At 39.1% G+C, this 13,747-nt stretch overlaps 1 protein-coding gene across 12 annotated transcripts in view; it reads right to left on the bottom strand.

The window, feature by feature from the left end:
• Positions 1–13,747, bottom strand: part of ARHGAP28 (Rho GTPase activating protein 28) — a 189,683-nt gene that overhangs the window by 25,658 nt on the left and 150,278 nt on the right. For all 12 annotated transcript variants that reach the window (XR_013831407.1, XM_079943288.1, XM_079943296.1 and 9 more), the window contains 6 exons: positions 13,070–13,154; positions 10,899–11,041; positions 8,467–8,632; positions 8,248–8,339; positions 5,878–5,955; positions 874–1,036 (listed from right to left, as the gene is read on the bottom strand). Coding sequence is in view for 11 of the 12 variants with exons in the window: in XM_079943288.1 (XP_079799414.1) it covers positions 874–1,036; positions 5,878–5,955; positions 8,248–8,339; positions 8,467–8,632; positions 10,899–11,041; positions 13,070–13,154 (727 nt within the window). In the remaining variant the exon portion in view is untranslated. The remainder of the gene's footprint in view (positions 1–873; positions 1,037–5,877; positions 5,956–8,247; positions 8,340–8,466; positions 8,633–10,898; positions 11,042–13,069; positions 13,155–13,747) is intronic.

The raw sequence follows: 13,747 nt of genomic DNA, 5'->3' as shown, positions 1-13,747 counted from the left end.
GCATGGTAACCATCATCCAGAGCTGAGCAGTGGCCAACCTCTCTATATGGGATATGTCCTCTCAATCTGGCCACAGTCCCTTTCTGTCCATATAGAATCACTTACTTGGCATGCTTATACATATTTAGACTTGTGACTCCTGAATTCTTCAGGTTGGTAGTCAAAGCCCACACTATGTAGCCTCATCCTACTTTTCTAAATTTCTCTCATCACACCTTCTTCAATATTCAACCTTTAGGATGAAATTACTTTCTGACTGCCAAATACAACACACACTGTCCAGTTTCTATACTTTTTATCCAAGTACCTCAGTTAAGGCCTCATCTATGTGACTTTTTAAGTTTCAGAAACACTATGTGATACTGTAATTTTCAGAGACAAAACACCTTCTTACTGCATGCTACATCATCAGACCCAGGACCTCGGATTTAAAGAAGGGAGAGATCTTATATTTTTTGAAGGACTATTATACACCAGGCACTATCCTAGATGTCTTCATTCAATACCCACAACAACCCTGACAAGTAATTATTATCTGTAATTTACAGGTGCAGCAGTGAAGCTTAGAAAGGTTGACTGCATAGTTAACAGATGGTTGAGCAGGAATTCAAATCTCAAGAGCCAGGTCTTTCTGTAACCCTCTCTGCCTTTTAATGATTATAAAACCCTCTAAATCATATCAACCAGACTCAGAAATATAAACATGTGAAGAGATGACAGTTTACCATCAAACTCAATAGTTCATCAAGCAGTACCAGGAAATAGCAAATCTATACATTTATGATCACATCTGATTATGCATATTTCTTCTGCTCTGTGCCACTTTATTGACCTTGTAACTTAGTCCATTCACACTTAACTTCTTCCACCTACTTTCCATTAGAGTGATGAAAGCAGGTATATATTCCACAGGGAAGAGAGAGGTGGGTAGTTCTCTGAAAAATGCTTTCAACATTACTGCAGCTTCTCTGTGGCACATTTTCTCCCATTTAAACTTATCAGCATTAAACTTGGCATCCAGTTCTTCACGGTATTGCTGAAAATCAAGGAAAATAGTGAGTTTTACCACCTGATCCTCCCCCTTTAAAAACTGTCATTACATAAACTATTTTTGTAATTAGATTGAAAAGCTAATATCTACTAAGCTTATCTTTTTTCAACATGATTAAAGAACTGAAATGGCTATTTCTGAATATATCTTTTTAAAGTTTTCTAAAATCCTTTTAGAATAATGTTAATCTTAAAATAATTTGCCATCTATACAAATACAGAAGTTCTTTACTCAGATCACAGTTTCATTTATATGGTTTTGGCAGAACACTGCCTATGCCCACATCATAAATGCACTGCTACATTTTGACAAAGCCTCCACTTCCCCCTTTTCTTCAATGATGCCTTACTTCTGCCACCCCGTCTTCTGTTTCTAAATTAGATCAAGAATGTATGCCTCTTGGCTAGTTCACATACAGAATGAGAAATATCCCAACAAAGGAACTTTGACCTCACTGCAACATGCACACCAATGATATCTTCCTGGAGCAGTTACAGCAAAGTTTTATGCCAAGACGTACACATGTCTTCCACATGTCTGCATGTTTGCCCAATCCTTCCTAAGGTTGGGAACACTGTGTAAATACTTTTTAAAACAATCACTAATCATCCTTAAGTTTTACTTGAGTTATACATTTTACATTATTAATTCATTTGATGACCAGTGTCCCCCATTCTACTGCTCCCTTGAATTAGAGTTTACCAGTAATACCAGGCAGTTATAGTCAGTTTCCCAACTGACAATAACTGCTTCAAAAAGGATTCTTAAAAAAAAAAAGGGAAAACTCTGAAAATCCTTAAGGCCTTTGCTTTATTCTCATGAGACGTCTAAGTCTTCCAGCCTTGAACATGTAAGAGAAGCTAGAGAACAACAAGGTGAGATTTATCTTTCCTGACAGGCAGGAAAAGTGATTTGGGGGAGCTCAGAGATCGGCACTGGCTGGGAAGCAGGCCAGAGATGCAGAAAGCAGTTATCGGGCTAGGGCACCATTTCTGGTGGTGGATCATCGAGGACTTAACCTGGATAAGCAGTTGTAGGATAGAAAGAAGAGGTGGCATTTAAGAAACGCCTAGGAGGGAAAATTCTCAAGAATCAGTAATGGATTGAACATGAGACTCAGAGGGAGAAATAACAGTCCAGGATGACTCTCAGATTGCTAGCTGGAGTAATGGGCAGATGGAGGGGTTGTTAACAGGAAATAGAGGGGGAGGAGTAAATGTTTTCCGTCCACTGCCTGGTACCACTGCCATAAGGCAAAGGGGAAACTGTTTTGCAAGTGGGCAGGAAGTATTGGCAAGAGCAGAATAATTCAAATCCACTGCCCACAGACCTGTGCCACAGGAAGCTACCTGAAACACTAAGGTCATTCTAACCTCTCACTACTTCCCTGCCACCTAAGAGGCAACATGGCACCAGGGTCAAGGGCAGGCTCTATAACCACATTCTTTAGGTGTTTATCCTAATTCCACAACTGCCTAGTTGTACGCCTGTGAGGTTTCTCGCTCCATAAGAGGGATATTAGGGATTTCCCCAGCGATCCAGTGGTTAAGACTCCAAGCTTCCAATGCAGGGGGCGTGGGTTCGATCCCTGGTCGGGGACCTAAGATCCCACATGTCGTGTGGTGCAGCCAAAATTTTAAAAATAAATAAATAAAATAAAGTCAAGAGCAATCATATTTTTTTTAAAAGATGGATATTAGAACAACCTCACAGAGATTAAATTGGATACTACAATGTAGAGCTCAGGGGGCAGGGCCTGCATGCAGAGAGCGCTCAGGAAATGCTGGCTGCACTTACTCTCCCCTCGTCTGGGTCTGCTACAACCTCTAGTATTATTACTACAGGAAACCCATGTGTATGTGGTGTGGATATTCTGGTAATAACAGCACCTCGTCTTGTCTAGACGGCCAGCGTGAGACAAACGGAGAAGTTTGGACCAGAGCACAGTGGAAGTAGGAGCAGAGCTGACATGTCCACAGTGGTCCTAAACATGAAGCCCTATGAACCAGGGGCTGAGTCTTCCTTGCCAGAGACGTGTACATGTTAAAAAAAAAGTCATGCTTTCTGTCCACTGTTAATGAGAACACCAGGCAAGGGTCAGGAGCCATGTCCTTCAATCTCCTCTGAGCAAATATATAACCTGCTTCCAATTTTGAGGTAACTTTATAAAAATGCAAATAACCTGCTTTCAGCTTCAAAAACCAGTTCAGGAAGGGAAACCAGCAGACCAGGTAACATCACTATAAAACATTTAGAGCAGCCTCCGAATAACTGACACGAGTCAAAAAAGAAAACCGTGCATGTCAAACCAGTCTGCCTTCTTCCATGAAATATATTCCCCGGTGTTTGGCTCAAATTTCTGTCATTTTTGGAAAAGAAAATCACTGCAAACACCAAAGCATTAAATTGGTTCCAAATGATCTGAGGCCTCACATCCAGGAATGGGCTGGGCAGTTATGTGCCCCGTGCGGCTAAAACCAGCAGCGTCCCCCAGGGCTACTCCCCTGTGAGTCTAACCGGGACTTGAAAGCACAACCCAGGCTGGCTTCTTCATAATGATACCTTAGTGTTAGCGTCATCCACTTGGCACAATTTGAGGATAATTACAATGTTGTTTTTTTTTTAACTTTCTTTCCCCAAGCACATTCGTAGATGAAAAATTTTTTTAAAGTTTAAAGTTTGAACAAAGAAGAGAAATAAAGGCCCCTTTACTATATCAAGTTACAATGCCTTTCTAACTGCAATACCCCCGTTTCTGTTCACTGGCCCGGAGTTCTTTCACATTGGCTTTCTTGGAGCTCAAACCACGAAAACATCTGGATTACATTTTTCGGACTAATAAGAGATGGAATAAATAGGCTAAAACTACATAAAACCTATTAAGGGCCAAAAGGGACTTTTACCTAAATGTGGTTCAGGAATGCATGTGCCTATTAGAACACGTTAAATGAATTATTGGCCTCTGATAAGTATTTTTCAGTCAAAGATTAGCTAAAGAAAAGCAACTTGCGCTATGATGTTAAAATTCATACACACAAGAAATGTTGTGTAATGTTGTCTCCTTTTGATTATTTTCAAAAATAGAATTTTAAGTCATATCCACTATGTTCCCCCTACACACACACAAACACACACACACACACACACACACACACACAGAGTCAGTAAGAATATGTGCAAATACAACTTCCCTATTATAGAGGGAGGTTTAGAGGGATGGAGTCTAATTCTGTTTAGGAAATTCATTTTCCTGACTTCATTTTGGTTCTCTGACTCTACAGATATAACCACAAAGACTTAACCAAAACTAGTAACAGCTTTTGTCCTCAGATTTAGGATACATTTATTTAGAAGTATATATAAAAACCATACCTGTGAGAACCTGAAACAAAAAGTAGATCCCATTCAGAGAGGACAAACCTTAAGGATCCACTAGGAATTTTCCTGCCTTCCAAACGAACTTGTGCCAGTATTTAGTAATTTCTACTCCCAGGGAAGCCACAGCCCCCCGAAATGTGCTGATCCCTCTGTCACTGGCAAAGTGCAGAGCACTGCTCAGGTCTCCCTTCAAAAAAGAACTGGCTGTTCATCGGCAAAAATGCAGGTAGCTGACTCCCCAGGTGCTGGCACCTTCTGACTGGCCTCAGGCCCTTCCCTGCAGGCAGCCCCAGCAGTGACAGTGCAGCGTGGGGCTGACAGGGCACAGGGAGAGAGTCCCAACTGCACCCGTTCTGACGCTCAGCCCGCCCAAGCCCACCTCCTCCCCCTTGATCCTTGAGAAGCACGGTCCCCCGATAACCGTCTTCTACTCCTAACTCTGTCCCAGCACCTGCTTTCTGGAGCTTTCAATAGACACAGCCTATTTACTCTCAGTTTCCCCTTTGAAAAATATCTCGTCATACGTCTATATAAAAACTCTGAGACTTCTGATACAACTAGAATTTCCCAAAACATGTGCCCAAATGAATTAGTAAAGAGATGCTTTCCTGCCCCTACACAATTCCTTTTACTAGTTCAAACAGAACCAAGTTCACTTTTCCCTCTCCCTGAGATTTTTTTTCTCAAGGATTCATTATTGAGAACTGCTCATGTTTCCACGCCCACCCACCAGGGGAATGTACAAGGCAGGGAGGGACGCTTCATTGCGGATGCGCACCAGCACACAAAGTGGGATATCTTACTGGAAATTTATGAGAAAAGCTTTTCTTTTCTAACAATTCTTTTTTTTTTTTTTTTTGCTGTATTTGAAGAGTTTCCCACCATACAGAAGTAGGAATGTAAAGGAATTCACATTGCATGGGTGGTTTTATATGTAGAAACTAACATTACCTTAAATGGAATTGGGTTTTAGAACTGCTGAGTGAGTGTTCTAGTGGTTACAGCCATTCCTACAAATTCTTATAAGGACTTCCATTAAAAGGAAAGCCAAAGAATGTTTCTAAGTTTGAAGCAATTGACAATGGAAATCAGGGATCATCTAATACTGGCTTAATGAATTCCATGACTGAGAGGAACACAAAAAAGCTAAAGTGTTTAACACAAAAAACAATGATGGGACATTTCAACTTTACCAAATTAAAGACAAGCAGCAGTTTTTGATAGTGAATTGATGTGTTCTTTCACTGTTGTTGGCTTTTTATTGTTGTTGTTTTAGTCTGAAGGAATACACAACTCAGGATCATGGAACACAGGTATTGAGGAAAGCTCTATAGGGCCAAGTGGTAGTATCAAAACAACAACAAACAACTAGACACACCTGATGCCTGTGTGAACTTGGGTCTAGCTAGCTGAGATCTCTAACGAGGAAGAGAGAAAATGTTTGGTACCTTGACTTTGGCAGTACATCCTGAAAGTCGAAAAATCCCTTCAGATTCCAGACCCGATTCTTCAACTTTCTGAAAGAACTGGAAAGCAATGATACATTACAAAAATAAATACCTCCATATGATTACAAACATTTGAAATAATAATGATGATGAAAACAATCGATACATTACCAAGCATATATACATGCCTGGTACTTGAATGCCTAGTTAAATGTTCACACTCTCCCAGGAGGTCAACATTAGCCTCCAATTTGCAAATGAGGAAATGGAGACTTAGAGCTGTTTTCCACTTTCCCCAGGGTCAACCTCAAAAGTAATGGCACCAACTCTCTCAAGCTTGTGCTCTTAACCAAGAAACTACACTGCCACTTAACTATTTTAAGATCTGATTACTGTATCTCTTTCTGCAGATTGACCAATAAGAAAAGATCCTAAATTTACTATCATTAGTTGCACTATTCTGGCTAAGAAACTATAGGGATTCTCGAAATCTGACCAAGGGATTACATACTGTAAAGGCTTATAGGTCTCATGAGCTCTCATGGTAATGATGATGGTTTTATTATTAAATAATAATAAACACTAGCACTGATTGTGCACTTACTGTGTGTCAGATAATATTCTCAGCACTTTACGTACATTAACTTACTTAACCCTCACAATAATCCTATGAGGCGGGTACTAGTGGAATCCCCATTCTACTGCTGAGGAGACTGAGGCATGGAAAGGAGAAAGGATCTGCCCACGTTCACACAGCAAGAGCAGGATCCAGAGTCTCTGCCATTTTCCCTTCATGAAATGATGGTGCCTGGAGCTAAGGTAGCTCCTGTAGGTATGAAGAGAAGTAGATATTTAGGAAGAAGAAACACGTTCATAAGAAAAGACTCTCCCACAGGAGGAGAAGAGCAATGCCTCACGCTGTCTTAAATGAGGAGCGTAACTAGAGCTAGCACCTACTGAGATGCTAATACGAGATAAACCCAGATTTAGTTTTAACTAGCATTTACTGTGCACCTTCCATGTGCTAGGATTTTGCACCTACTTAACAATATAAATTCTTGTGTTGAATCTTCTCAGTCTTAGATTTTTATGCATTTTCTTCAGACTCTGTCCTTTCACTAGAGGACAAAGGGCATTATTCTGGTTCTAATTCAAGGAACGAAAGGAAATCTTAGAGTCACCATGGACTTGGCCTTGGATATACATACTGTGTTCCTTTTTGCATCTACCTCTTATGTGTTCTTGGGCAAGCTACCTCACCCTACGATGCCTCCGTTGCCTCACCAGTAGAAGGGAGATGATAACACCGACCTCCTGGGGCTGCTGGGTGCTGTCCAGACATGACAAGTACAGACGGCCGGGTGCAGGGGAGGTGCCCTACAGACACGCACACTGGGTGTCGCCCGCATCCTCTGGCCCCCTGGTTGCCATCCTCCCTGCTCCTATTGGCAGCCAATCAATCACCTGATTTGAGGAGCAGCTCAATTTGAGGTATTGGTAGCAAAATTAAGGAAGATAGTAAAGAGACATAGAATTGTTATTGTGAATAAAGTAAGTATGTTTCCTCACTCAGTATTTTCACATATCATTTAAAAACTGAATTGAAAATTCAACAAGATTTGTGTTTAGGGCTTGGAATTTTACTTGTGCCACCGGATGTCACTGTTGAATAAATGCATAATTAAACCAGTGTAAATTGTTGGCTATAAAAAAACGTGACACAAAAGCAAATGAGCCATTAACCAGTGATGGTCACAGAGACAACCACATATGATAGTTCAGGTAATATCAGTTTCAAAACCTCCCAAACCAAAATTCTTCTTTGTCTAAATGGATCATACCTTCTCAGTCATGCCTCAAACACCACCAGAATAAGCTGATTTTTAGACTTTATTTAGCTTTGTCTGGAAAATTCTAAACAATTATACATACACATTTAAAAACACCCGACCTGTGATATACCTCAGCAAATACCTGTATGATTAGTAAATGGACTGCTAGTCATCTCTTATACAGGACAGAATAATCAAATACACACACAAACACAAACATACACACAAATAACATTTTTTAAATATTCAAAGAAATATAACTGAAGGAAGCCATGTGACAGAGCATCTGTACTCATCACCTGATGCTTTATGATCAGACAATGAAGCAGGCTCCAGAAGTTCTCAGCAAGGCAGACATGCCCAAGTGTTTGTGGATGTCATGTGGATGTATGGAGGAAACCTGGAAATCACCAAGGCCCAAGTCCTAATAGGGCTTTAGTGTCTTTAAATCTAGAGGAAAATTCATTAGTGGGTTTACAAATAGCACATTGCAAGCACAGGGCTCTATTAACTCCCCCTTTATTTATATTGAACTCACTTTTTGTAACACAAGGGGAACTTTCACTCCAGCATCTTTCCTTCGGTCATTTTCCAGCAGGACTGTAAGAGGAACTCCAAAAATCCCACTGTCTTCATTGTAAAATAGGCGAGAAAGAAAAAAGAATCAGAAAAGCACCGTCTTATTCCCATGTATCAAAGTGTTAAAGCCAGAAAAAGTCTTTTTGTTTTGTTTTGTTTTCAGAATAAGTCTTAATACCTCGTCCTTTTACTTTCTCCGTTTTGTTTCTTTTTAGTTGAATACGAAAGGCATCAAAAAAGGCCGTCAATTCAATCAGAGAGAGATGGCGGATTTTCTTCATGTCGTCAGCAGACAGATCTCCTGCTTCAGTTAGGCCAAATCTGGTTTTCTGAACAATAAATTTCTAAAATACATATTGAGGATATTTATTTTTTATGGCAAAGGAAAATTATTATACCTTCATTCAAATGCCACCTGGACATTCTAAATCTGTACAGCAAGACATGCTATTCATAAAAAAATCTCTGAGGAGCATGCTGCATCACAGAAAGATTATGAATATGATTTTTAGAACATCTGCAGATCACTACTACACTAAATTGAAACAAAACAGTGATCTGAAGTATACCATAACGTCATCATCACAACTGTGATGTAAAGAATGTAGGTAATTTCTCAACTGAAACTGATTGCGCCTGCTTGCTGAGACAATAGTTATTCTACCTTAAAAATCAAATTTAGGTAATTCAGAATATTCTTAAAAAAGAAAAATGCACAGAAAGTGCCAAATAATTCTACTATCATTTTGAAGCCAATTATATTGTTATATTCTCCATTTCCACACTAGGAAACAAAATACACTAAAAGAACAATAAAAAACCCTTCAACAGTCCAGAAATATTGTGAAGACTGTAAGAAGTAAGACCTTTAAAAAACAAGAGATTGTTCTTGTAATAAATAACAGAAATATTACATATAAGTAATAATAATGAAATATAAGTATTATATAAGTTAATATATAATTACATAATAAGTAAAATATAAATTTTATATTTAAGTATATATATAAAATCTGTAACAAATACTTTGCTCTCAGAAAACCTGGTATTGAAAGAAAATGGCTAAAGTAGAAATATACAATAGTTATTTAAATTACAAAGTTGTAAGTATACATTCTCCATAGGAGTTCCCTAAACTAGAGCTTCCTTGGGATTTTTAAAGCATCTTCCAATTCATTCATTCATTCATTCATTTATTCATTCATTCAACAACTGTTCTTTGAAATTCCAAGTATTTAAAAGCTAAACAACAAAACATAGGGTGTGGTCTGAGGTATACCTTGTGCTATTAAACACTTGGTTATTTTACCTTCTTTCTGAGACCAAGGCCCCACATGACAATAATACATAACAAGAACAGCAACACAACAAGAACTGCCATCATTACTGAGCAATTATTGACACTACGTGCTATACCCTATGCAGAGCTCTTCATGGGAGGCTGCCCTGCACCCCAGGTGAGCCCAAACTCAGGAGGAGACAGACATGATGAGGAGACTGGGGGTCAGCATCCTCTCTTGGACAATTCTCTCCAAAGATTCAGAGGGACTCCCCCTGCAACCAGAGTCCCAGAGCTGGGTTCCCTCTTTTGTCCCAGAATGCCACTGTGCCCTCTGACATAGAGGCTGCATAGGGTCCAGGAGGGGTTCTGAAGATGGACACGTGTAGGTTTAAATTCTGTTTCTGCCTCCTATTAGCTGTGAAGATTTGGATATGTTACTTAGCTTGTTTGGGCCTCAGTTTCCTCAACTGTAAAATGGGAGCAATCACTAGGATGATGAGAACTAGAATACCTACTGCAGTGTCTGGCCTATAGAAGGCGCCTGGTGGGTCTTACAGTTCTTGCCCTGTCCTCTTCCCCTCCTTCACAGGAATGGTCCAGGCCACCTGGGGCAAAGCCTCTGCCTGATTCTAGATGACTCATTCCTCTAGCCCTGAAACTGCCTGAGCCCTGCTCATCATGCCTCCAGCCCTGATCAGCACAGAATATTCAGGACTCCACATCTTGAACTCTTCATAAATGCACTGACTGAGTAGCAAATAGATCAGTGTAGCATATTTCCTGTATTGGGCTTTCAGAATATAATTATCCTGGATATATATAATGAGGCTTTCAGGCTAATGAAGTATGTAGCTCTACTTTCCCATCCCATAATAATATTACAAATTCTTGAATTTATTTTTGATGAGTTTTTAGTGTCTGCCCTATAAGCTCTCACTTCTCATTGTTAATGACTGTGACTTTCTGACATGTGGCTTCTAATGCACAAGTAGGTATACAGTTACAGTTAGAACTGGCATCAACCTATAAGTAAAGTAAGGATAGAAAGTGCATGAAAGCACACAAGCCAAGTGGAAAACCTATTTCATCTATAAAGCAGTACTCAAGCATATACACTAGCAACTCTTCCTCAACCCAGGGCTGCCAGGTACAGCCAGGCAGGCTGTGTACTGCACAACAAATAATGTCCCTGGTGTGATGCAACACTGATGCCTGGCCTCTCCCCATGCCCTTGTGCACACACAAAGAAATTTTTTTAAAAATCCTAGTCTGTCCCACAGAGAAGTCACAGGAAGCTAGTGGAATAATCATGAAAGGTTTTTACTTACAGGTAAAACATAGTCTTCTTTCTTAAAATCTGACCTCTTCAATTTATTTCTTTTTGGAGCCTCTGTAACCATTTCTGAATAAGATTCTTCAAAGGACAGCTCTTCAGCTTGTAGTGGAATGTCCTTTTCCAGATATTCATCATCTAAAGAACAGAGGATGTGGAATATTTAATATGCCATTTAATCAATCAATACCATTTACTGTAAAGTAAGCACAAAATGTTTACAAGTTAATCCATAAGCACATTAGAATGTTTACATCCAGGAAAAGCATTAGACTCACCCAGAATGATTTCAGTTAAGCAATTAATGTAGTGTCATCAGATTTCCACATGAACAAACTTCTATAATCATTATCCAAGCAAACTTTCTATTTAATCTGATGTTTTTAATTTTAGATGTTTATGTCTCATGAAAAGCACCGAAGATTAATTAGAAAGACAAAAATGAAATATTTCTATATATTCTCATGATATTAAAATTAAGTCCATCCAGACCCAACGTTGCTGCTATTGGGGAAGCAAAAGCTTAAAGCAGAGGGAGAAAGGGTGGAGGCCCCACAGGAAATTCCTGCCTACTTTCATTCCTCTTGGGTTTTTCCCAAACTGTGGAACTGTGCCTCTTAAGATTTGTTCAAATTCAGTTTGCCCTTCACTACTAGATTTGTTCAGGTGAATTAATTCTAATTCTTGTGATTTTGTATCGTTACCTGACCTCGTATGATGCACATTACAAAGCTAAATGGGTGACAAGTACTGTCCCGTATCCATGTTTCTCACAAGTCTGAAATTAAGACAATAGATTCCTTACCAAAAACAAGTGAAATCATTTGAGTAAATCTAAATCTGATTTTTGACTAAGAGTTTGGCTTGCCATCTTGTTTCATTGCCTGGCAAAACTGTTCATATGTCATGAAAAGAATTATTTGATTACAAAAAAAAGAGCTCATCTCTTTTACCCTCTTCTATAGACAGTGACTAAATGAAAACCAAACAGAACAAAAGGAACAAAAGATAGAAATGACAGAAGACCTAGTTAATCTCAATTAAAAGTTTAACAGAGAAATTTGTAAATCAACAAATTTAAAATTCTAAACAGTTATACTGAATTAAAACACAATAAATGGATACAGTAAAAACTTAGAAAATAATGAGGGCACAGTTAAGATTTTCACTCATCATACAGAGGCTTGCATGCAAATCAGAGTAAGATTGTTAAATAAAATGCTAATTTCTTAAGGACCTATGGACAGATTCTTTGGACAGTGTTGATTATACAGGCCGATACTCCAAATCACCAGACTACTCCAGGTAGACTTTTATCTTTTAGTGGTATGAGTTGAACTGAATAACAATATGGCAGCAAATAGAATGATGTGGAATAATTTACAGCAAATCCATTCTCTTCGATTTTTCTTTTTTTTTTGGAAACAGCTGTATTAAAATGTAATCCACATGCCTAGAATTCACTTATTTGAAGTGTATAGTCAACGGTTTTTAGGATATTTGCAGAGTTGTACAACCATCGATCAATTTTAGAACATTTTCATCACCCCAACTTATTTGAGTTTTGAAGCTAATGCTGCAAGTATAGGGTTCTGCTGTATCTGAGAAGACGGTGCATTACTTAGGGAAAATTTTGAGGAATCACTAAAGTGTGGCCTAAAGGGGCCTATTTCTAACAAGGAGGATTTGAGATTCCATACTGAGTCCATGCAGAGTATCCAATGCTCAAGTGGAAGAGGCCCATTTAAAAGCTAACCCTGCTACTCTGTACATCACAAGCTGCTCTGCTGCTGCATTTACTTGAGCATAATTAGAGGTTCTTGGAAGTGGTCTGCTTCCTGGTCTGCTTGATACTGTTAAGCAGATCCAGATTACCTGTGAGAGAGGCCCCAAATCAAAGACACTGCCTAAGTGAGTAGTTTCTAAATGATGCCGTGGGAGTAAAGGTGGAAAAGATTCTGCTTCCAATGTGGTTCAATTAGTTTCGTCTGGTATAATAGATGGGCTGTTTGGAGGTGATGGGAGGAGAGGCCCGGGTGACAGAATCAAAAAGGGGAGAAAACACACTGACATTTTGCTTTCAGAAATTCACTTCTCACTGAATTGAGTGCCAGCACAAAAGCAAAAAGACACAGCTTGAGTTCAGTAGGAGTTTGTGTCACTCACCACTCACTGCGTTCTGCACCGACTGTCCAGGGTCTGCTGAGCCATTGGAATGAGCTGGCACATCTGGAATAGTCTCCAGGATAGACTGTGAAACAAGGGAAGACGAACACAAAACAGCTTATCATAAATACAGTCTACCCTACGTTTCAACCTGATTTATGTTCTGCTGTATATTTGAATTCTTTTCACAAAAAGCAATTCTTGATTCCATGAAGGGCTTGCATCTGATTTCCTTTTTCTCACTCAGTTCAGACCTGTACAGCTCACACAGTTTTCTCAAAAGAGAACTAAGTCAAGGTCAAAATAACCACATCTTCTTAAATGTTTGTTGTCATACAGTTCCTAACGTAAAAATTACAATGCTTGATGTCACATAGTTTGATGATTATTATATTTGTTATTCTTGATGCAGCTGGTCACACATTTTGGTCGTAAACTCTAAGTCATGACATAGCTAGATGGTTAGTAACAGGGATGCTGGAGCCAGATTGCTTGGATTCTAATCCTGGTTCTTCCACTTCGTGTGACTTCAAGCAAGTTACAGGACTCTCTATTGCTTAATCTCCTGATCTGTAAAATGAAGATGATAATAGAACATATTTCAACAAGTTATTATGAATTTTAAATGACTATAAATCACATGGAACAATATCTGGCACATAGTGAGTACTGCACGAG

This window comes from Stenella coeruleoalba (assembly GCF_951394435.1).
Source record: "Stenella coeruleoalba genome assembly, chromosome: 14".
NCBI classification, from domain to species: Eukaryota; Metazoa; Chordata; class Mammalia; order Artiodactyla; family Delphinidae; genus Stenella; species Stenella coeruleoalba.
Note: the sequence above shows the minus strand (reverse complement) of the source record. Positions and strands in the feature narration are given on the sequence as shown.